We start from the raw sequence: 24,747 nt of genomic DNA, 5'->3' as shown, positions 1-24,747 counted from the left end.
CTGCTCAGACGAGGAGGAGCGCAACAGACAACTACAGACACTGAAAGATGCCCTCGTATGAACGGGATATAGCGCTCGACTGATCAATCAACAGTTCCAACGCGCGACAGGAAAATATCCGCACCGACCTCCTCCGGAGACAAACAACGGACACAGCCGACAGAGTACCCTTCGTCGTCCAGTACCTCCCCGGAGCGGAGAAACTACGACATCTTCTTCGCAGCCTTCAACACATCATCGATGAAGATGAACATCTTGCCAAGGTTATCCCCACACCCCCACTACTTGCCTTCAAACAACCGCGCAACCTCAAACAAACCATTGTTTGCAGCAAACTACCCAGCCTTCAGAACAGCGACCACGACACCACACAACCCTGCCATGGCAATCTCTGCAAGACGTGCCATATCATCGACATGGGTACCACCATTACACGTGAGAACAACACCCACCAGGTACGTTGTACATATTCGTACGACTCGGCCAACGTTGTCTACCTCATACGCTGCAGGAAAGGATGTCCCGAAGCGTGGTACATTGGCAAGACCATGCAGACGCTGCAACAATGGATGAACGGACATCGCGCGACAATCGCCAGGCAGGAATGTTCCCTTCCAGTCGGGGAACACTTCAGCAGTCAAGGGCATTCAGCCTCTGATCTTCGGGTCAGCGTTCTCCAAGGCGGCCTTCAGGACGCGCGACAACGCAGAATCGCCAAGCAGAAACTTATAGCCAAGTTCCGCACACATGAGTACGGCCTCAACCGGGAACTTGGATTCATGTCGCATTACATTCACCCCCCCACCATCTGGCCTGGGCTTGCGAAATCCTACCAACTGTCCTGGCTTGAGACAATTCACACCTCTTTTACCTGTGATTACCCCTCTCTCCAGTTGCTCCGTCTGGACCTGTAAAGACTTAATTACCTGCAAAGACTCGCATTCACTATTTTAACCCAGATGTAAATTCTCTCGCTTTAACTGTTCTATGTAAGACATGTGTGTTCCATTATATGTCTATATATATATGTTTCTGGAACCCACCTCTTCATTCACCTGAGGAAGGAGCTGTGCTCCGAAAGCTAGTGATTCGAAACAAACCTGTTGGACTTTGACCTGGTGTTGTAAGACTTCTTACTGCGCTCACCCCAGTCCAACGCCGGCATCGCCACTCCAAAGATATTATAATTGCATTAGGAATTTCAATATTTACCTTTGAGCGTATACTTGTGGCACAGTTTGTAAATCTGATAATAATAATACTCCTTGAAAATAAGCCGAAAAATTACTTTCAAGCTTGGCCCATGGCCAGATGAGAAATGTTGAAAGGAGATGTATAATTATTATTTTTTATTAACTCGATTCAGGTAAAGGTACGTTCAGGTACTCTGCACAAAACTAATATGATAATGTTCTGGATTTATTGGAGCCTGTTTAAATGGAAGAGAATTTCTCTTATTTCAGATTAGCCCACAAGGTGAAGATGTTAAATCAAATTTAATGTACAAGTATGTTATTCACGAAGACCTACTTCCCGTGATCGGCAACAACAATGTACTCCTGGAAGAGACTGAAATTTATGAGTGGGCATTAAAGAGCTGGTCCCAGTGTTCGAAAGCCTGTGGAGGAGGTCTGTTGTCAGTGACATGGGTAACAGCACGCTGCTGCATGTTCATTAATACGTTGCACCCAATTCCACTTAACTGCAAACAGGACTTTCCATTTTCTTTTAAAATCGTAACCTGTCAGAATTTTCCAAATTGAGGTTTTATGTAAGTTGGAAGTTAAAGGACTAGTGGCACGTTTTCATCTACAGTTCATCTGCACTGTAAATGCACAGTTCATCTGCACTCTAGATTCTATGATTCGTACGTTCATAAGATATAGGAGCCGAATTAGGCCATTCGGCCCATCGAGTCAGCTCCGCCATTCTATCATGGCTGATCGTTCCTCATCCGCTACCTACAATGTTACAGACCAAGAGCTAGATTGCGAAATCAGCCAGAGCATCTCCTCCCTAGAACACATGACCGAGGAGCGGAAGTCGGCAAGTCAGCCTCCCGAGCCTAACCCCCTCAATGTGATCAAGGCTGACCCCATCCTGGCCTCAACTCCACTGTCTTGCCCGTTCTCCGTAACCCTTCAACCCATTACCAATTAAAAATCTGTCTGACTCCTCCTTAAATTTACTCACTGTGTCAGCATCCACCTCACTCTGGGGTAGCAAATTCCACGGATTCACAACCCTTTGGGAGAAGTGTTTTTTCCTCAAATCCGTTTTAAATTTGCTACCTCTTTATTCTAAGATTATGACCTCTTGTTTTAGAATGTCCCACTAGAGGAACCATCAGCTCCACGTCTACTTTATCCAAACCTTTCAGCATCTTGTATACCTCAATTAGATCTCCCCTCATTCTTCTAAACTAAGGGGCTGAGGAGTTATGGAATAAGTTAGGGGTGAAGGTGTTTGGATCCGACAGTATGATGGGATTTGAGACAATTATGACTCAAGTAAATTGCAACCTTAGCACAGATACTAAAGTTGTGTAAGTCCAGAATTTAGAAGTGATCCGACTTTGACACTAAAGTGGGAGACTCCCTGGTGTGTAACAAAAGGCACGGCAGTTGTGCAAGTGGGTCTTGGCTGGATTTTCTGAGAGGAATGAATTGCAGGATACAGTGAAAAGATAAGTAGGGAGGTTCAATCTGTCACAAAGAGAGCTGGCTGCTTGGATCCATTGTCACCATCCTGTTCCTAAAGAATTATCTGCAGGCCCCATTGTCGATCCTAAAATTTGTACAAAGGAAGACATGACTTGAGACTTTCTCAAGTAATCTATAATAACTTTAATATTTGATGAAAGATACTGCCTGAGCACAAACCAATGAAGTACGTCGATACATCTGTTCCCTCTTTGGCTCAAACCAGGATAGTCTGAATAGCATAGTCTAAAAAATTGCAACAGGATTTCTGTTTGTTCTGAAATTCTCAACCGAGTTGTATAGAAAGCAGCATATAATCTCTGGAAGGAAGCAATCCCATCTCAACCTTGTGGCTGCAAAGGTAATCATTCGAATAGGGCTGGGGATTAAATCTGGAAGGACTGTGCCTTTGGCCTTTGCAACAGATTTGGAGATATTTTCACTAAAAGTACGAATATTCTAGTAATAGAGTTCCGCAACTTAATTTAAAAACGACCAAGTTCTTCTCCATTATACTTGGAAACACTGAGAGTTCTCGGGGAAGACCCTTGCCTAAGATGAGCAGAATGCCACCACAGTACATACACAGGAGAGTGCAGATCAGAACATCAGGTGCAGAGGGCACCACATTGAGCTTACCTCCATTCCTAAAGTCCAGATATACATTCCTGTTTTGCAAATAAAGACTAATTCACAGAATCTACCTGTATTTACCTCTGAATTCTATGCCATCCTGTAATGGTGTTTTATATAGCGCAGAGAATAATCTTTAGTATTGTCACAAGTAGGCTTACATTAACACTGCAATGAAGTTACTGTGAAAAGCCCCTAGTCGCCACACTCCGGCGCCTGTTCGGGTACACTGAGGGAGAGTTCAAAACAATCCGCCTAAGAAGCACGGGCGCGATTCTCCGACCCCCCACCGGGTCGGAGAATCGCCGTGGGCTGGCGTGAATCCCGCCCCCGCCGTGTCCCGAATTCTCCACCACCAGAGATTCGGCAAGGACGGGAATCGCGCCGCGCCGGTCGGCGGGCCCACCCCCGGCGATTCTCCGGTCCGCGATGGGCCGAAGTCCCGCCGCTGTCAACCCACGCCTACCGGTGTGGATTGAACCACCTTTCTTACCGGTGGGAGCAGACGGCGCGGGCGGGCTCCGGGGTCCTGGGGGGGGGGGGGCGCGGGGCGATCTGGCCCCGGGGGGTGCCCCCACGGTGGCCTGGCCCGCGATCGGGGCCCACCGATCTGCGGGCGGGCCTGTGCCGTGGGGGCACTCTTTTCCTTCCGCCTTCACCATGGTCTTCACTATGGCGGAGGCGGAAGAGACCCCCTCCACTGCGCATGCGCGGGGATGCCGTGAGCAGCCGCTGACGCTCCCGTGCATGTGTTGCCTGGCAAAGCCATTTCCGCGCCAGCTGGCGGGGCGGAAATCAGTCCGGCGCGGGCCGAGCCCCTCAAGGTGAGGGCTCGGCCCCTCAAGATGCGGAGAATTCCACACCTTTGGGGCGGAGCGATGCCGGACTGATTCGCACCGGTCGGCGGACATCGCGCCGATTGCAGAGAATCCCGTCCCACGTCTTTCGGGACTTGTCATGATATTCAAACATACATCATAACACATACATAATGATAGACAGACCAACAGACCAATTAGCACACATAACACGACAGCCAAACACAGACAAGAGCAGACACAGTACCTCAGAGCACCCAACACCTCAGGACTTATGGGAGGAAACCGGAGCGCCTGGAGGAAACCCACGCAGACACGGGGAGAACGTGCAGACTCCACACAGACAGCGACCCAAGGTCCCTGGCACGGTGAGGCAACAGTGCTAACCACTGTGTCACCATGTCGCAATAAACACAGCTCCAAACCCAGGTTTTAGTGTTCGTTTGCAGATTATTCTGATGCCATTACTAATATTGTAAATATGCTTTCAGGCGTACAGTACACAAAATATGGCTGCAGACGAAAGAGCGATAGCAAGATGGTGCATAGGAATTTCTGTGATAACAACAAAAAGCCAAAGCCTATAAGGAGACGTTGCAATCTTCATGAGTGCACACAACCATCGTAAGCACAATGCTGTTGTTCATCTATTTAGAGCTAACTGGGAGATTGGGAACAGATTTTCTACAAATGGTCTCAGAGGGCAACTTTTAAAGGAGCAGATTGAAATCATAAAGCTGCTCTTGCCTTGATATTTTTCACCAGAGCCTTTACGGGTCCCTAAAAGCAGGGACCGGCCATCAAGGACACTGGGGCGTCTTTCAAAGAACGTGGAGATGGGAGACTTGGGCAAGGCTGGAGGGGCTCAGGTCGGGGGTCTTTCCTAGGATTGGGGTCGTATGGCAAGTCTTCCCTCTTTAGCCTTGAAAATCTTGAAACTCTCTTCCAGCATGTCATTTTCAATGATCTGTCAGGTGAAAGTAAAAGTCTTCTCTGAAGTTCCTTTTCACATTCAATTTCATTTCCCTTTAACTTTTTTCAAGCCTCTGAGCTTTCCGAGAAGCTTAAAAGCTATCAACTGCATCGTTTACATTCAGTTTCACCGCCCGTTACCTTTTACAGGTCTCTTGATTGACAGGTCCAAGCTATTTCAAAGGAGGGATGAGCTTTGTTTGATTTTAAAGCAGTTCACGGTCCGTTAACTCCGAAGTGCTTCCTCTCTTGAGCAGATGTTGTTTCTAACTGCGTTTCAGGGCTTTTACGTTGTTCCGAAGTGCTTCCCAGAAAGAGCAGGTGTTGTTTCTAACCACAGTTTTTTTTCTGCGCCGGTTTCCCCTGTTCTGAAGTCCTTCCTAGAAAGACCAGGTGCTCCGTCTGAGTTCTGCCCCCTGGCGGTGCCTTTCCAGTGTGCCCCTGGCACTGTCCTGCGGCTGGGTTTGAAAGGGGGGGGTGGCATTGCCACCGATTGGGAGGTCTGCAGTGTTATTCTGAGATCAGTCCTTTAAAAACGGCGGCCCGTACTCTGAGAAACCGGTTTTGCCGTCTTCATCTGATCCCATGGCGCGAATCACCCGGCCTCCAAACTAATTTAATTGTGAGTCGATTGCAACCTGGATCTTGCTGATCCACCTGGTGGGAATCGTACCCCGTTTCCTGCCGGAGACCCAAAAAGATTTGGGAGAAATGTGTCCACGTTAATACTGTGCCCGCTAATTCACAGAAAGCTAGTTCTACTACTGCTGGTTTTCAATACTGAAGGATTGATTTAACGTTTAATTCTGTTTCTGTGGCAGGTGGTTAACAGAGGAATGGGGATCTTGCAGTAAAACGTGTGGAAAAGTCGGATACCAAACAAGAGTTGTACAGTGTGTCCAGTATCTTAACAAGGGTGCCAATAAAACAGTGCATACCAAGTACTGTGCTGGAGACCGCCCTGACAGTCGGAGGCCATGCAATCGTGCGGCATGTCCGGCACAGTGGCGGACGGGAGCTTGGTCTCAGGTACATGGGCAACGTGGAACTTACTCCTTCACACTATTTAAGACATTTTCACCCAAAGGTAGAGGCGCTCAATGTAAGATAGTTACTAAGAAATCCAAAAACAAATTCAGGAGAAAATTCTAAACCCAAAGTACTGCTAGAATGAGAAATCACGTGGAGTTGTCGAACCATTGATGCACCTGAAGGGAGACAGGAATAGCAGGGTGGGCTGACTGCTTTAGCTGGAATGGGATGGGAAGAGGCTTGTTTCTGTCACGCGTACTGACAGATGCAGCAACAGACAAATTACGACAGAACAGTTATTTTTAATTTTTTAATTCGTATATATAATATAAAACTAAAACTAAATGGCAACTGCCTTGTCTCAGATAAACACTCTCCAAAAATATGATTTAACAGTCCAATATACAATTATTTATAGCAACGACCTATACATATTATACATATATATTAACAACCCTGAGATTCCTTCTGGTTCCCCCCCCCCCCCCCCCCCCCCCCCCCTGGGCTGCTGCTGCTGTCTTCTTCTTTTCCATTCCCTCTATCTTTCTGTGAGGTATTCGACGAACGGTTGCCACCGCCTGGTGAACCCTTGAGCCGATCCCCTTAGGACGAACTTAATCCGTTCCAGCTATATAAACCCTGCCATGTCATTTATCCAGGTCTCCACCCCCGGGGGCTTGGCTTCCTTCCACATCAACAGTATCCTGCGCCGGGCTGCTAGGGACGCAAAGGCCAAAACATCGGCCTCTCTTGCCTCCTGCACTCCCGGCTCTTGTGCAACCCCAAATATAGCCAACCCCCAGCTTGGTTCGGCCTGGACCCCCACTACTTTCGAAAGCACCTTTGTCACCCCCATCCAGAACCCCTGTAGTGCCGGACATGACCAAAACATGTGGGTATGATTCGCTGGGCTTCTCGAGCATCTCGCACACCTATCCTCTACCCCCAAAAATTTACTGAGCCGTGCTCCAGTCATATGCGCCCTGTGTAACACCTTAAATTGAATCAGGCTTAGCCTGGCACACGAGGACAATGAGTTTACCCTACTTAGGGCATCCGCCCACAGCCCCTCCTCAATCTCCTCCCCCAGCTCTTCTTCCCATTTCCCTTTCAGCTCATCTACCATAATCTCCCCCTCGTCCCTCATTTCCCTATATATATCTGACACCTTACCGTCCCCCACCCATGTCTTTGAGATCACTCTGTCCTGCACCTCATGCGTCGGGAGCTGCGGGAATTCCCTCACCTGTTGCCTCGCAAAAGCCCTCAGTTGCATATACCGGAATGCATTCCCTTGGGGCAATCCATATTTCTTGGTCAGCGCTCCCAGACTTGCGAACTTCCCATCCACAAACAGATCTTTCAGTTGCATTACTCCTGCTCTTTGCCATATTCCAAATCCCCCATCCATTCTCCCCGGGGCAAACCTATGGTTATTTCTTATCGGGGTCCCCACCAAGGCTCCCGTCTTTCCCCTATGCCGTCTCCACTGTCCCCAAATTTTCAAAGTCGCCACCACCACCGGGCTTGTGGTGTATTTCTTCGGTGAGAACGGCAATGGGGCCGTCACCATAGCTTGTAGGCTAGTCCCCCTACAGGACGCCCTCTCCAATCTCTTCCACGCCGCTCCCTCCTCTTCTCCCATCCACTTACTCACCATTGAGATATTGGCGGCCCAGTAGTACTCACTTAGGCTCGGTAGTGCCAGCCCCCCCTATCCCTACTACGCTGTAAGAATCCCTTCCTCACTCTCGGGGTCTTCCCGGCCCACACAAAACTCATGATACTCTTTTCGATCCTTTTGAAAAAAGCCTTCGTGATCACCACCGGGAGGCACTGAAACACAAAGAGGAATCTCGGGAGGACTACCATTTTAACCGCCTGCACCCTCCCTGCCAGTGACAGGGATACCATGTCCCATCTCTTGAAGTCCTCCTCCATTTGTTCCACCAATCGCGTTAAATTTAACCTATGCAATGTACCCCAATTCTTGGCTATCTGGATCCCCAAGTACCGAAAGTCCCTTGTTACCTTCCTCAGCGGAAAGTCCTCTATTTCTCTGCTCTGCTCCCCTGGATGCACCACAAACAACTCACTTTTCCCCATGTTCAGTTTATATCCTGAGAATTCTCCAAACTCCCGAAGTGTCCGCATTATCTCTGGCATCCCCTCCGCCGGGTCCGCTACATATAACAACAAATCATCCGCATACAGAGATACCCGGTGTTCTTCTCCTCCTCTAAGTACTCCCCTCCACTTCCTAGAACCCCTCAATGCTATTGCCAGGGGCTCAATCGCCAGTGCAAACAATAATGGGGACAGAGGGCATCCCTGCCTTGTCCCTCTATGGAGCCGAAAGTATGCAGATCCCCGTCCATTCGTGACCACACTCGCCACTGGGGCCCTATACAACAGCTGCACCCATCCAACATACTCATCTCCAAAACCAAATCTCCTCAGCACCTCCCACAAATAATACCACTCCACTCTATCAAATACTTTCTCGGCATCCATCGCCACCACTATCTCCGCTTCCCCCTCTGGTGGGGGCATCATCATTACCCCTAGCAGCCTCCGTATATTCGTATTCAGCTGTCTCCCCTTCACAAACCCAGTTTGCTCCTCATGGACCACCCTCGGGACACAATCCTCTATCCTCATTGCCATTACCTTGGCCAGAATCTTAGCGTCTACATTTAGGAGGGAAATAGGTCTATAGGACCCGCAATGCAGCGGGTCCTTTTCCTTCTTTAGGAGAAGCGATATCGTTGCCTCCGACATAGTCGGGGGCAGCTGCCCCCTTTCCTTTGCCTCATTAAAGGTCCTCATCAGTAGCGGGGCGAGCAAGTCCACATATTTCCTGTAAAATTCAACTGGGAATCCATCCGGTCCCGGAGCCTTCCCCGCCTGCATGCTCCTAATTCCTTTCACTACTTCCTCTATTTCAATCTGTGCTCCCAATCCCACCCTTTCCTGCACCTCCACCTTGGGAAATTCCAGCCGGTCCAGAAAGCCCATCATTCTCTCCCTCCCATCCGGGGGTTGAGCTTCGTATAATTTTTTATAAAATGCCTTGAACACGCCATTCACTCTCTCCGCTCCCCGCTCCATCTCTCCTTCCTCATCCCTCACTCCCCCTATTTCCCTCGCTGCTCCCCTTTTCCTCAATTGGTGGGCCAGCAACCTGCTCGCCTTCTCCCCATATTCGTACTGTACACCCTGTGCCTTCCTCCACTGTGCCTCTGCAGCACCCGTTGTCAGCAAGTCAAATTCTACGTGTAGCCTTTGCCTTTCCCTGTACAGTCCCTCCTCCGGTGCCTCCGCATATTGCCTGTCCACTCTCAGAAGTTCTTGCAGCAACCGCTCCCGTTCCCTACTCTCCTGCTTTCCTTTATGTGCCCTTATTGATATCAGCTCCCCTCTAACCACTGCCTTCAGCGCCTCCCAGACCACTCCCACCTGGACCTCCCCATTATCATTGAGTTCCAAGTACTTTTCAATGCACCCCCTCACCCTTAGACACACCCCCTCATCTGCCATTAGTCCCATGTCCATTCTCCAGGGTGGGCGCCCTTCTGTTTCCTCCCCTATCTCCAAGTCCACCCAATGTGGAGCGTGATCCGAAATGGCTATAGCCGTATACTCCGTTCCCCTCACCTTTGGGATCAACGCCCTTCCCAAAACAAAAAAGTCGATTCGCGAATAGACTTTGTGGACATAGGAGAAAAACGAAAACTCCTTACTCCTAGGTCTGCTAAATCTCCACGGGTCTACTCCTCCCATCTGCTCCATAAAATCTTTAAGCACCTTGGCTGCTGCCGGCCTCCTTCCAGTCCTGGACCTCGACCTGTCCAGCCCTGGTTCCAACACCGTATTGAAATCTCCCCCCATTACCAACTTTCCCACCTCTAGGTCCGGGATGCGTCCTAGCCTATGCCTCATAAAATTGGCATCATCCCAGTTCGGGGCATATACGTTTACCAAAACCACCGTCTCCCCCTGTAGTTTGCCACTCACCATCACGTATCTGCCCCCGCTATCCGCCACTATAGTGTTTGCCTCAAACATTACCCGCTTCCCCACTAATATAGCCACCCCCCTGTTTTTCGCATCTAGCCCCCAATGGAACACCTGCCCCACCCAACCTTTGCGTAGTCTCACCTGGTCTATCAGTTTCAAGTGCGTTTCCTGTAACATAACCACGTCTGCCTTAAGTTTCTTAAGGTGTGCGAGTACTCGTGCCCTCTTTATCGGCCCGTTCAGCCCTCTCACGTTCCACGTGATCAGCCGAGTTGGGGGGCTTCCTACCCCCCCCCCCTTGTCGATTAGCCATCCCCTTTTTCCAGCTCCTCACCCGGTTCCCACGCAGCTGTGTCCCCCCCAGGCGGTGCCCCCCCCCCGCCCATCCCACCCCATACCAGCTCTCCCCTCTCCCCAGCAGCAGCAGCCCAATAATTCCCCCCTCCCACCCCCCCCCCGCTAGATCCCCCACTAGCGTAGTTACACCCCCCATGTTGCTCCCAGAAGTCAGCAAACTCTGGCCGACCTCGGCTTCCCCCCGTGACCTCGGCTCGCACCGTGCGACGCCCCCTCCTTCCTGCTTCCCTATTCCCGCCATGATTATCATAGCGCGGGAACCGAGCCCGCGCTTCCCCCTTGGCCCCGCCCCCAATGGCCAACGCCCCATCTCTTCCACCTCCTTTCCTCCCCCCACCACCTCCTGTGGAAGAGAGAAAAGTTACCACATCGCAGGATTAATAACATAAAACTCCTCTTTCCCCCCTTTTTACCCCCCTCTTCGCCCCCCATACTCGCCCCACCACTTTGTTTCAAACGTTCTTTTTTTAATAACCCGCTCATTCCAATTTTTCTTCCACGATAAAAGTCCACGACTCATCCGCCGTCAGAAAGTAGTGGTGCCTCCCTTGATATGTGACCCACAGTCTTGCCAGTTGCAGCATTCCGAATTTTATCTTCTTTTTGTGAAGCACCGCCTTGGCCCGATTAAAGCTCGCCCTCCTTCTCGCCACCTCCGCACTCCAGTCTTGGTATACGCGGATCACCGCGTTCTCCCACTTACTGCTCCGAGTTTTCTTTGCCCATCTAAGGACCATCTCTCTATCCTTAAAACGGAGGAATCTCACCACTATGGCTCTAGGAATTTCTCCTGCTCTCGGTCCTCGCGCCATCACTCGGTATGCTCCCTCCACCTCCAACGGACCCGCCGGGGCCTCCGCCCCCATTAACGAGTGCAGCATCGTGCTCACATATGCCCCGACGTCCGCTCCCTCCACACCTTCAGGAAGACCAAGAATCCTTAGGTTGTTCCTCCTCGCGTTGTTCTCCAGCGCCTCCAGCCTTTCCACACATCGTTTATGGTGTGCCTCGTGCATCTCCGTCTTCACCACCAGGCCCTGTATGTCGTCCTCATTCTCGGCAGCCTTTGCCTTCACGACCCGAAGCTCCCGCTCCTGGGTCTTTTGCTCCTCCGTTAGCCCTTCGATCGCCTGTAATATCGGGGCCAACAGCTCCTTCTTCATTTCCTTTTTGAGTTCTTCCACGCAGCGTTTCAAAAACTCGTGTTGTTCAGGGCCCCATATTAAACTGCCACCTTCCGACGCCATCTTGGTTTTTGCTTGCCTTCCTTGCCGCTGCTCTAAAGGATCCACCGCAATCCGGCCACCTTCCTCTCCTTTTTTATTCCGTTACCAGGGGGGATTCCCTTCTGGTTCACCACACAGTACTTTTAGCCGTTAAAATTGCCGTTGGGGCTCTTATTAAGAACCCAAAAGTCCGTTCCACCGGGAGCTGCTGAAACGTGCGACTCAGCTGGTCATCGCCGCACCCGGAAGTCGCCCACATTTCCTTCCCTAAAGGACATTACTGAACCAGGTGGGGATTTTCTTCATGGTCATCGTTAGACTTTTAATTCCAGGTTTTTTTTTATTGAATTCAAATTTCACCACCTGCAGTGGCGGGATTTGAACCCCGGTCCCCAGAGCATGAACTCTGGGCCTCTGGTTTACTCGTCCAGTGACGATACCACGACGCCACCGCCTCCCCCATATTCAAACGAATGGTATCATGCTCAGGGTTAATGATCTTGAGGGATGGTGCACAGTTACAATTCATGTTGCGCGTGCCACAGCATCACTCTTGCTTTCTCTGCTCTTGATTTTCTCGGCCCAGTGCTCCGTGACTTGTGGAGAAGGCATCCAGCAACGGCAGGTGGTGTGTCGGAGCAGTGATAACAGCATCAGCCACTGCAAGGGTGAAAAGCCTGAGACGATACAAATGTGCAAAGTGATGCAGTGCAATGGTAAGGACACGGGCACATTCTGAGTGTGTTGGCCTCCATTGATCTTGTTTTCTGACTGGACTCTAGAAATCAGCGTTGTTCAGACTGCCGCGCTCGTCACAAGCTGACTATTTTTCATAGATTTCATAGAATTTACAGTGCAGAAGGAGGCCATTCGGCCCATCGTGTCTGCACCGGCTCTTGGAAAGAGCACCCTATCCAAGCCCACAACCCCCCCTATCCCCATAACCCAGTAACCCCACCCAACACAAAGGGCAATTTTGGACACTAAGGGCAATTTAACACGGCCAATCCACCTAACCTGCACATCTTTGGACTGTGGGAGGAAACCGGAGCGCCCGGAGGAAACCCACGCACACACGGGGAGAACGTGCAGACTCCGCACAGACAGTGGCACATTTTACGTGGAATGAATTCACAGAAACACCAAGATGTTAACAGCACTTTTTTCTTGTGGGTTTCTTTTGAAGCGCACAGTTGCACGGAGGTAGCTTTTAGGGATTAGCACTCCCAAAGCAGATCGTTGGGTGGTGGGAGCACACATTGAGAATTCCATGGGAAGGTCGGCCAACCATGTAGGTGATTTTCTATCCATTAGAATCAGTGGACAGAAAATCATACAGGGCACGTTGGCCATTCATGCCAACGTTTCCAAGATCCTGGAGGTGCTAATTTGGGAAAATTTAACTTTTGGGTTTTAAACACAGAAACTAGGAGCAGGAGGAGGCCATTCGGCCCTTCGAGCCTGTTCAATCATTCGATATGATCATGGCTTTCTCCCAATATCCCCATATGCCATTAAAATCTAAAATAATACCTATATCTTTCTTGAATACATTCACTGCCTTGGCCTCCGCAGCTTTCTGTGGTAGAGAATTCCACAGGCTCACTACCCTTTGACTGAAGAAATGTTTCCTCATCTCAGTCCTAGATGGTCTACCCCGTGTACTGAGACTGTGTCCCCTGGTCCTAGATTCCCCCAAGCGGTCTCACCAAGGCCCAGTACAGCTGCAGTAAGACACCCCCAGCTTCTGAACTCAAACCCTCTCGCAATGGAGGTCAACATACCATTTACGCAACTGTTTTATAATTTCAGACATTACATTGCAGGATGAAAAATAAAGCGTTAACTTTCTCAAAAATATTTTCTCCTCACTCAGGGAAGTCTTCTGTTTTCACCCCAAGCACGGACACCATTGATCACGTGACTCCACGAGGACACTGGGTGTCGCAACTCGTACCGGAGAAGCCTGTTCATAAAATTTCGACAGGTAATTCTCATTTTACTTCATTATTCATCGTACCGCCCATCTTTGAATATTGACCTAGATTTTACAAACCAGCACTCCTGGAATTTCATGTTGGGATATTAATTACAGTATTGGGTATGGGGGATAGCTGCCTCATTTTGTGGCCTGTCTGCTGAGATTGTTGGTCCAAAAGTGGACTATTTGGAGCACAAATTCAAAAACCTTACCAGTGAATCTGCAAATTCAGTCGTGACCATATTTGGAGACGGTGATCATAGCCATTCAGGCTTTTCTTTGAAAAATAAATTAATTGCCTACTTTTAGTTGCCTAAGTTCCAATGGCCACGCTGCACCAGAAAAGCTGCTCGCCGCGGCACAGCGTGGTCGATGAAAGGGATCTACTGCCAAACCTCGCAAGATCAACTACGATCTCGCCAGACGCTGCGATGTAAATCCTGCCCATTGTGGGCGGGGTCACTCCTTAGCAAATCTGCATATTAGAGCAAGGCCGTTAGCCTCACTCTATTGTGCAGATTCCCGAGGTACCTGAGGCTTTGGGGTTCATCCCCTTTGCCTCAGAGATCTCAGGCGAGCGCCCATAAACGGGGACCAGGCAGAACTGCACTTGTGCGGGGTCTCCCAGGAGATCGGAGGCCCCCAGCTGCATGTCCTTTGGGCAGGGTGATATCCTGGCACTGCTTGTGCCACCTGGGCACCCAAGCAGTGCCAGCATGGCATCCTGGAAGTGCCAGCCTGGCATCTTGGCAGTGCCACCTAGGTACTGCCAAGGTGCCAAGCTGGTATTTTTTTTGCACGCGCGCAATCGAGCCGGGGTTGCCCGGCATGGGTGTTTTGGGGGGGCTGGGACCCTCCCATAGTGCGTTCAGGGCTGGGACCCTCCCACAGTGGTGTGGACTCGATGGGCCGAATGGCCTTACTTCCGCTCCTATGTCTTATGTCTAATAGTGCGTTCGGGCTGTGGGGAAGTCGGGGATCATTTTGGAGGCCTCAGAAATCGGATGGCGTCCCAATCTCTCGCTACACTGGGGAGTTCCGTTGAGTAGAGCTCCCCACTGTACAAAACGGGGCTCGCCTTGGCCACATAATCCCCATTCAGGTCCCTTATACAACGCAAATCGCTTTGAATAGCCGCGTGTTTCTTGGCACTGCGAGCCCCGGGGAAACACACGGATAAATGCGATCGCTAGGGGACTTTATTCCCTTTTGAGAGAATTGCGCCCCTGGGGTGTAGATTCCCACTCAAACTCTTATATGGTGAGTGTGTATGTTCGTACTCCGTCTATACACTGCCTGACTTTGCTGCATCAGATTTGTGTGGAAGCGTTTCCACTCCAAGGTTAGTATTGGGAGTGTGTAGGGAGGGGTGAATGGGAATTTGTGTTTAAACAGTCCTTAAACACATATGGGTAAGCTTTAAAAGTGACAAAAAAAGTTTCAATTTTGGTGTAACAGGAAAATGGCCGCCACAAAGTTCAGAGATGGGAAACCAGGCCTGTGGCTACGTGTTGGCCAACATCTCAAACTCCTGGTTGATGTCCGTTAAGCGGAGCTAATGTGAATGGAGTGATAATGAGAAAGGAGGTGCTGCTGCCTAATTCAGAGTCCCTTACCCACTTTCAATAAAAATCTGGAATTGAAAAAAGTCTAATAGTGACCATTGTCGATTGTCGAAAAAACCCATCTGGTTCACTCATGTCCTTGAGGGAAGGAAATCTGCCGTCCTTACCTGGTCTGGCGTATATGTGACTCCAGACCCACAGCAATGTGGGGAAGGGCAATAAAAGCCTGCAAGGTCCAAGCCCCATGAACAAGTTTTTTAAAAAGTGTGTCTGCCTGTAAGTGCAGATGGACAGGTATTGGCCGAAGGGCAGCATGCCATTGGGGCACCCTGTTCTGCCTGACGTCCCTTCAGTGCTTCACCTGCTCCTCTGCTCATTGTGTCCCCACAGTCTCGGATCGTGTTTTCCGGGTCCTTAGGGGGGAGGGGGAGCAGCCCCAAGTCGTGGTCCACATTGGCACTAACGACATAGGTAGGAAAGGGGACAAGGATGTCAGGCAGGCTTTCAGGGAGCTAGGATGGAAGCTCAGAACTAGAACAAACAGAGTTGTTATCTCTGGGTTGTTGCCCGTGCCACGTGATAGTGAGATGAGGAATAGGGAGAGAGAGCATTTAAACACGTGGCTACAGGGATGGTGCAGGCGGGAGGGATTCAGATTTCTGGATAACTGGGGCTCTTTCTGGGGAAGGTGGGACCTCTACAGACAGGATGGTCTACATCTGAACCTGAGGGGCACAAATATCCTGGGGGGGAAATTTGTTAGTGCTCTTTGGGGGGGTTTAAACTAATGCAGCAGGGGCATGGGAACCTGGATTGTAGTTTTAGGGTAAGGGAGAATGAGAGTATAGAGGTCAGGAGCACAGATTTGACGTCGCAGGAGGGGGCCAGTGTTCAGGTAAGTGGTTTGAAGTGTGTCTACTTCAATGCCAGGAGTATACGAAACAAGGTAGGGGAACTGGCAGCATGGGTTGGTACCTGGGACTTCGATGTTGTGGCCATTTCGGAGACATGGATAGAGCAGGGACAGGAATGGATGTTGCAGGTTCCGGGGTTTAGGTGTTTTAGTAAGCTCAGAGAAGGAGGCAAAAGAGGGGGAGGTGCGGCGCTGCTAGTCAAGAGCAGTATTACGGTGGCGGAGAGGATGCTAGATGGGGACTCTTCTTCCGAGGTAGTATGGGCTGAAGTTAGAAACAGGAAAGGAGAGGTCACCCTGTTGGGAGTTTTTTATAGGCCTCCTAATAGTTCTAGGGATGTAGAGGAAAGGATGGCGAAGATGATTCTGGATATGAGCGAAAGTAACAGGGTAGTTATTATGGGAGACTTTAACTTTCCAAATATTGACTGGAAAAGATATAGTTCGAGTACAATAGATGGGTCGTTTTTTGTACAGTGTGTGCAGGAGGGTTTCCTGACACAATATGTTGACAGGCCAACAAGAGGCGAGGCCACGTTGGATTTGGTTTTGGGTAATGAACCAGGCCAGGTGTTGGATTTGGAGGTAGGAGAGCACTTTGGGGACAGTGACCACAATTCGGTGACGTTTATGTTAATGATGGAAAGGGATAAGTATACACCGCAGGGCAAGAGTTATAGCTGGGGGAAGGGCAATTATGATGCCATTAGACGTGACTTGGGGGGATAAGGTGGAGAAGTAGGCTGCAAGTGTTGGGCACACTGGATAAGTGGGGCTTGTTCAAGGATCAGCTACTGTGTGTTCTTGATAAGTATGTACCGGTCAGACAGGGAGGAAGGCGTCGAGCGAGGGAACCGTGGTTTACCAAGGAAGTGGAATCTCTTGTTAAGAGGACGAAGGAGGCCTATGTGAAGATGAAGTGTGAAGTTTCGGTTGGGGCGATGGATAGTTACAAGGTAGCGAGGAAGGATCTAAAGAGAGAGCTAAGACGAGCAAGGAGGGGACATGAGAAGTATTTGGCAGGAAGGATCAAGGAAAACCCAAAAGCTTTCTATAGGTATGTCAGGAATAAGCGAATGACTAGGGAAAGAGTAGGACCAGTCAAGGACAGGGATGGGAAATTGTGTGTGGAGTCTGAAGAGATAGGCGAGATACTAAATGAATATTTTTCGTCAGTATTCACTCAGGAAAAAGATAATGTTGTGGAGGAGAATGCTAAGCCCCAGGCTAATAGAATAGATGGCATTGAGGTACGTAGGGAAGAGGTGTTGGCAATTCTGGACAGGCTGAAAATAGATAAGTCCCCGGGACCTGATGGGATTTATCCTAGGATTCTCTGGGAGGCCAGGGAAGAGATTGCTGGACCTTTGGCTTTGATTTTTATGTCATCATTGGCTACAGGAATAGTGCCAGAGGACTGGAGGACAGCAAATGTGGTCCCTTTGTTCAAAAAGGGGAGCAGAGACAACCCCGGCAACTATAGACCGGTGAGCCTCACGTCTGTAGTGGGTAAAGTCTTGGAGGGGATTATAAGAGACAAGATTTATAATCATCTAGATAGGAATAATATGATCAGGGATAGTCAGCATGGCTTTGTGAAGGGTAGGTCATGCCTCACAAACCTTATTGAGTTCTTTGAGAAGGTGACTGAACAGGTAGACGAGGGTAGAGCAGTTGATGTGGTGTATATGGATTTCACCAAAGCGTTTGATAAGGTTCCCCACGGTAGGCTATTGCAAAAAATACGGAGGCTGGGGATTGAGAGTGATTTAGAGATGTGGATCAGAAATTGGCTAGCTGAAAGAAGACAGAGGGTGGTGGTTGATGGGAAATGTTCAGAATGGAGTACAGTCACAAGTGGAGTACCACAAGGATCTGTTCTGGGGCCGTTGCTGTTTGTCATTTTTATCAATGACCTAGAGGAAGGCGCAGAAGGGTGGGTGAGTAAATTTGCAGACGATACTAAAGTCGGTGGTGTTGTCGATAGTGTGGAAGGATGTAGCAGGTTACAGAGGGATATAGATAAGCTGCAGAGCTGGGCTGAGAGGTGGCAAATGGAGTTTAATGTAGAGAAGTGTGAGGTGATTCACTTTGGAAGGAATAACAGGAATGCGGAATATTTGGCTAATGTTAAAGTTCTTGAAAGTGTGGATGAGCAGAGGGATCTAGGTGTCCATGTACATAGATCCCTGAAAGTTGCCACCCAGGTTGATAGGGTTGTGAAGAAGGCCTATGGAGTGTTGGCCTTTATTGGTAGAGGGATTGAGTTCCGGAGTCGGGAGGTCATGTTGCAGCTGTACAGAACTCTGGTACGGCCGCATTTGGAGTATTGCGTACAGTTCTGGTCACCGCATTATAGGAAGGACGTGGAGGCTTTGGAGCGGGTGCAGAGGAGATTTACCAGGATGTTGCCTGGTATGGAGGGAAAATCTTATGAGGAAAGGCTGATGGACTTGAGGTTGTTTTCGTTGGAGAGAAGAAGGTTAAGAGGCGACTTAATAGAGGCATACAAAATGATCAGGGGGTTGGATAGGGTGGACAGTGAGAGCCTTCTCCCGCGGATGGATATGGCTGGCACGAGGGGACATAACTTTAAACTGAGGGGAAATAGATATAGGACAGAGGTCAGAGGTAGGTTCTTTACGCAAAGAGTCGTGAGGCCGTGGAATGCCCTACCTGCTACAGTAGTGAACTCACCAACATTGAGGGCATTTAAAAGTTTATTGGATAAACATATGGATGATAATGGCATAGTGTAGGTTAGATGGCTTTTGTTTCGGTGCAACATCGTGGGCCGAAGGGCCTGTACTGCGCTGTATTGTTCTATGTTCTATGTTCTATTGTGCGGCAACTAAAAAATGGCAATGCCAAAACACTTCATACAGAGCATCTTGACCAACTGAGTGGAAGCGGGGCATGGTCCCGAGAATGGCTCAAAACAATGTTACAAAGCTTCTCTTGCATTTCCTGGCAGCCATGAGCAACCATTTTGTATGGATAGGTGGGCGAGATACGTCATATACCAGCGCAAATGCCAGGATGCTGTATGAATATGTAACTGACTAGGGCCTCTTCAATACAGTTACCTCCAAATAGCTGGGCACTTCTGACACCATACAGTTGGCAAGTGCTAAACTCTCTTGAGGGATCTTGGCTGTCAATTGGGCCTGACCATTCTCATTTAGGATGTTCCAATTAATTACAGCTCTGAGTTCTGTTCATCCAGACAACGTTATAAACAGATTCTGGAGCCAATTGCTGTAAAGGTCCCACCTCAATGTTTAGACAACTCGATATATAGTTCCTGCCCCTGACTGCTTATTGCCAGGGAATGACTATCTAAATAAATAGCAAAGAGAATTGCCGGAAGACTTGAGGCCATGAGTCTGATGGTAGTTGTACCATTGATTACATAATAAAGTCACCAAACCTGAATGCAGCAGTATTCAAAATAATAATATCTTTCTGGTTCACAGGCATTGCGTGCAAAAATAAATTATATATTTCAACATGATGTACCTCCTCTCATACCTGCAGAATATACCAAGTCACAAAGTAGCTCACTAACTAATTAAAGATTATTTTCATTGCTGTAAATGATGGCGGTACCTGAATTAGATGAAAGATCTGAGGCTGTGCTACTTGGGAGTTGCTCCATCGAAGTGTTTGGCCATGCCTCAACCCTAGACGCAGCAAAGCTAATTTCCCATGTTCCTTTGGTTGCAAAGTTTCTTTTGAATTCAGCTGGAGTGTCTATGAGATTATCAAGTTGGCAGATCATTTGCACAGTCCCCCACCCCCTCCCACGGTGAGACACACATGGCATTTGGCGACTGAATTCATGAAACCCAAGCAATAAATAGGAGTCCGCATTCTTCACTGTGTCCATAAAATCTGTCCTATGATGGGGCACAGGTGGTTAGATCTAAATAAATAATGGTGGTATCCCTACCTCTTCACATTCAAACAGTGTATCCATTGTTTGATTGACAACCAAAAACCCCAGGCACTCTTCCTCTGGGCAGCCATTCGGGTAAGTAAATGTGAAAGAAATGGCCTTGTAAGGCGCAAGAGATCTCGAAGGTCTAGTTTCCCTGAGTGCAATTGGCCTTGTAGATAATTAATTCTTACTGTTTATATATGGCAAATGCACTGGGACAACTTTTGGAACATCTGCCTTGCATCAAAGATTGAGAAAACTCGGCAGGGCCCCATTTCCTGGATGCTATACTACTTTATTATAGTTCCTCTAATGTGTGAAGGCTATTGGCTATCTGTTGTGTTGTCTTTATTCTTAAGGTTAGGGGCATTTTTAACACGCGTGCGGTCTCACAGTGACCCTCCCCCACTTAGTCCCTCATTAGCAGTTCTACTGTGGGGCGGAATTCTCCCGAAACGGCGCAATGTCCGCCGACTGATGCCCAAAACGGCGCCAATCAGACGGGCATCGCGCCGCCCCAAAGGTGCGGAATGCTCCGCATCTTTGGGGGCCGAGCCCCAACATTGAGGGGCTAGGTCGGCGCCGGAGGAATTTCCGCCCCGCCAGCTGGCGGAAACGGCCTTTGTTGCCCCGCCAGCTGGCGCGGAAATGACATCTCCGGGCGGCGCATGCGCGGGAGCGTCAGCGGCCGCTGACAGTTTCCCACGCATGCGCAGTGGAGGGAGTCTCTTCTGCCTCCGCCATGGTGGAGACCGTGGCGGAGGTGGACGGGAAAGAGTGCCCCCACGGCACAGGCCCGCCCGCGGATCGGTGGGCCCCGATCGCGGGCCAGGCCACCGTGGGGGCACCCCCCCCCCCCGGGGCCAGATCACCCCGTGCCCCCCCCCCCCCCAGGACCCCGGAGCCCGCCCTCGCCGCCTTGTCCCGCCGTTCAAAAGGTGGTTTAATCCACGCCGGCGGGACAGGCAATTTATCGGCGGGACTTCGGCCCATCCGGGCCGGAGAATCGAGCGGGGGGGCCCGCCAACCGGCGCGGCCCGATTCCCGCCCCCGCCGAATATCCGGTACCGGAGACTTCGGCAACCGGCGGGGGTGGGATTCACGGCAGCCCCCGCCGATTCTCCAACCCGGCGGGGGGTCGGAGAATGACGCCCGTGATGTCTGTTTAAAGAGCTTTCACTCAATGTGTATTTATAATGAAAAACATATTCATTTGATATGAACCTAAATGGCTCAATGAAGTGAAGAGGCCGAATCAGCTCCTACTAATTATTCAACAAACTGCAGAAAGAGCATCTCCCGTTTGAGGGAAGATCCAAAGCAACCCATGTCTTTCCTTATCTTTTTCTGCCTGTGTGCACTCACTAAATAACTGAAGCTGGGTTTCTGTATTATTACAGCAACATTAACATTTTGCTTTAACGTGTGATTCGTTACCTCTGTTGAAGACTCGGGCGATTGTAAGGCAGGGAGCTCCGCAAAATACCCTTTATTATTTCTTTTTACTGTGCTGTAAAACATTTTTTCATGAAACCATGTCGTCATAAAACCAGGCCCTTAGCTTAAATGGCCAAATCAAAATGGACCATTTAGATCCCTGCCCTCGTACCCTCTCTCCCAACCAGCCTGCTATTTCAACCCTGCTACTAACCTGTCCACCTCTGTGACCTGGATGTTCTTCACCTTCCTGTGGACGTAACGTACAGTTAAGAACTGTAGATCCACATTAATGTGCAAAGACCGCCATTAGAATCTTTACCAGCCTCATCACCATATTGCAAGAGGCGAAAATGGTTGTATGGACAATGTTCGAAATGGAGGTCCCCTTGAAGAGCACCAGGTCTTGCTTCAGAGCGAATGGGGAGCAGGTCATTCTCGCTGAAGCGTTTGCTGGGGGTTTGCCCACAATTGGGGTTACTTCTGGGCAGGGTGAGGATGTCGACGGGTAGCTTGGAAACCAATGTTTGCACCAAACTCCAGTATCCCCTATCAAAAATGGCTTCTGCTGCCTAATTCAGTCAATGGATGTTCACCTGTTTGACTGTAAATGGGGAACGAGAGGTAAAAAGAGTTAAGAAGCACCCAAGATTGAACAGGTGGAAGTCACAAGAAACCAAACAAGTGAAAGTCTTCCGACAGACCGGAACCAATTCTGAGGAGTTGGTAATAGGTTTCTCTCTTTGATCCTCATGCAAGACAGAACCTGTCATTTTACCTCTGAGCTCAGGGAGGTGATGCACTGCTCTGTATCTGTCTGAAAAGTACACAGCTAGTTAACTCTCCAGGTTCATTCCTTTGCTCATTGCTGAAACTAAACTTGCATTGTTCTTGACGATTTTACCATTATCTGTCACTTTTAGAATGAACACAGCTGCTGGCATCAAAAGAGTATTTAATTAGAAGAATTTATTTCTTGTGCTTCACTATCAGGTCTAATATTCTGCCTTTTGAAGAACCTTAACTACTTTGTTTTGATTTAATTTACAGGGGAGCCATGCCTTGGGGATAAATCCATTTTCTGTCAGATGGAAGTTTTGGCTCGATACTGTTCTATTCCTGGGTATAATAAATTGTGCTGCGAATCCTGCAATAAAAGGGGGCCAACTTTCCACCCTCCTCCTTCTCAGGCAGCCTCGGACGCTGAAGGTGCTGAGGGCACCGTCCATCCCAGCCCTAGCCCAGAAATGGTGACAAAGGCAACCCCTTCTCACCATCATCCAACAGTCAAAAGCACTACCGTCAGGAAGGATGTCAGTTCACCAACACCTCTTACCTCTGCCAGCGTGGATGGCACTGACCGTTCGTCAACCAAAGCTTTCGCGACAGGGTCTCAGGGAACCACCAACAGTTTCACAACGCTAAATGCTCGCACTTTTGCAAGCACGTTTATGCTGCCTCCTGCTCAGCAGACAACACAGCACAGTAGCGTGGGTGTGTTTGACTCCACTCCAACTCATCAGCTGTTTACAAACCAGGAGAGAACTTTGCCTCGTACAACTAGTAGGAGCGAGACTTGGAGCACAGAAGCTGTAAGTGGACAGAGAAGGGACGACAGTGAATCAGAAGGAGACTTGACCCACGGAATCTCACCCACCTTAACATGAATTGCCAATTCTACAATGATGATGCCCTTCAAACGGGACTGCAGTTTGCAATATTCTTTCAGTGGAACCGTAAATCCCTGACAAACTGCTTGATACTCTTGCTCGCTTGGAGGCAGTTTCAGCCAGTATCAGCTCTCAACTGCAGGGAAAAGGTGCATCCTGGTCAGTGCTGCTTTTGTATCTTGTCCACTCGAGATGGTGGTGATTATCCATGCAAGTACTGTAAAAGATAACAGCAGCCTCGTCGATTGCAAAGCTCAAATGTTTTCAGATACAAAATGGTGCTAGTTTCACAGACGTGAATTGCGTTGGCATGAACCTCAAATTTGCATTGAACGTTTTAACCCCAATTATGTTCCTCTTGACACCTAACCAAAAGATCTCATACTTAAGGAATGGGTGCACTATACGAGATGCATGTAGCCCCTCAAGCTTCCTGTTGTCATACAATGTGCTATGTTCGAGCAATTTAAAGATTGTCTTGAAAACACTTAACAGTATTGCCGTGGTAATTAAGTGATAAGTAATTACGTTCATAGTGTATATAATGTAAATGTCAGCATTCAAAAAGATAATAGGTTTATAATGTGTTATATTAGGTTTAGTTGTCTTGCTTGTACAAACCTGCCTTAACAGCCCAGTTTGGCACGCCATTCGTTACAGAGTACATATATTAAAGTAATTCTTTTTTTTTGCAGTTTGTATAGATCGTGTACATAAATGAATAAGAGCTTTTAATTTTAATATTTATTGAACTGGAAAAGAATCTCAGTTTTGCATTATTGAAAGAATTTATTAGCAATGGCCTCCACGTCTTGTCAATTGTGTCCCCGTTTTCTTTCGAGTTGAAGAGAGGCTACATCAGTGTAATGTAATTTATAGAACTGTTGGACACACAGCGTATGTCCACGTTACAGTCAATGCATTTTCATTCAAAAATATAGAAGTGAATTTTTTAATATAAATAATATCTCTAAGGTTTATTTTTTAGTTTTTTTAATTGCTGTATGTAAAAAAATATATAAAAATAAACAGGGAATCTGCGATCTTGTGCCTTGGTTGTAGAAGTTCTAAATGTCTAGCCTGATATAGTGCAATGGCTGAGCGGTAACTGTGAAACGAATACAGTCTATCATGAGCTTATGAACAGTTTTTAATCTCCTCAGATAGCATGAGAAACAAGTGTTTCAGATCTGCTTTGGTGAAAACCAAAATAGACTGCGATTTGAATGCATCAAGATCCACATTTGGTGCTGGGCTTGGCCTACAAACCACCGTCCATTATTTAATGGGTACATCCAGCTCATTAGGTTTTTGCAAAACTTTATTTTCTGCTGGGGTATCAGTATTTCCATAAGAAAGTAGCTTGAGTACAGATAAATGAAATTGCAATACTTAACGGAGTGATCATTTCTTCCACTCATTGCATACATTTAAATGCGGACTGTCTTGTTAAACGGTGCATTAAAAACTAATCCCTATAA

The 24,747-nt window shown here is 48.6% G+C and overlaps 1 protein-coding gene across 1 annotated transcript in view; it reads left to right on the top strand.

The window, feature by feature from the left end:
- Positions 1-24,314, top strand: part of LOC140403638 (A disintegrin and metalloproteinase with thrombospondin motifs 14-like) — a 206,239-nt gene extending 181,925 nt beyond the window's left edge. The window contains 6 exon segments of the mRNA XM_072491785.1: positions 1,464-1,629; positions 4,645-4,777; positions 5,947-6,154; positions 12,347-12,476; positions 13,637-13,747; positions 22,647-24,314. Coding sequence (XP_072347886.1) covers positions 1,464-1,629; positions 4,645-4,777; positions 5,947-6,154; positions 12,347-12,476; positions 13,637-13,747; positions 22,647-23,263 — 1,365 coding nt within the window. The 3' untranslated portion in view covers positions 23,264-24,314.
- The last annotated feature ends 433 nt before the right edge of the window (positions 24,315-24,747 follow it).

This window comes from Scyliorhinus torazame, chromosome 28, assembly GCF_047496885.1.
Source record: "Scyliorhinus torazame isolate Kashiwa2021f chromosome 28, sScyTor2.1, whole genome shotgun sequence".
NCBI classification, from domain to species: domain Eukaryota; kingdom Metazoa; phylum Chordata; class Chondrichthyes; order Carcharhiniformes; family Scyliorhinidae; genus Scyliorhinus; species Scyliorhinus torazame.
Note: the sequence above shows the minus strand (reverse complement) of the source record. Positions and strands in the feature narration are given on the sequence as shown.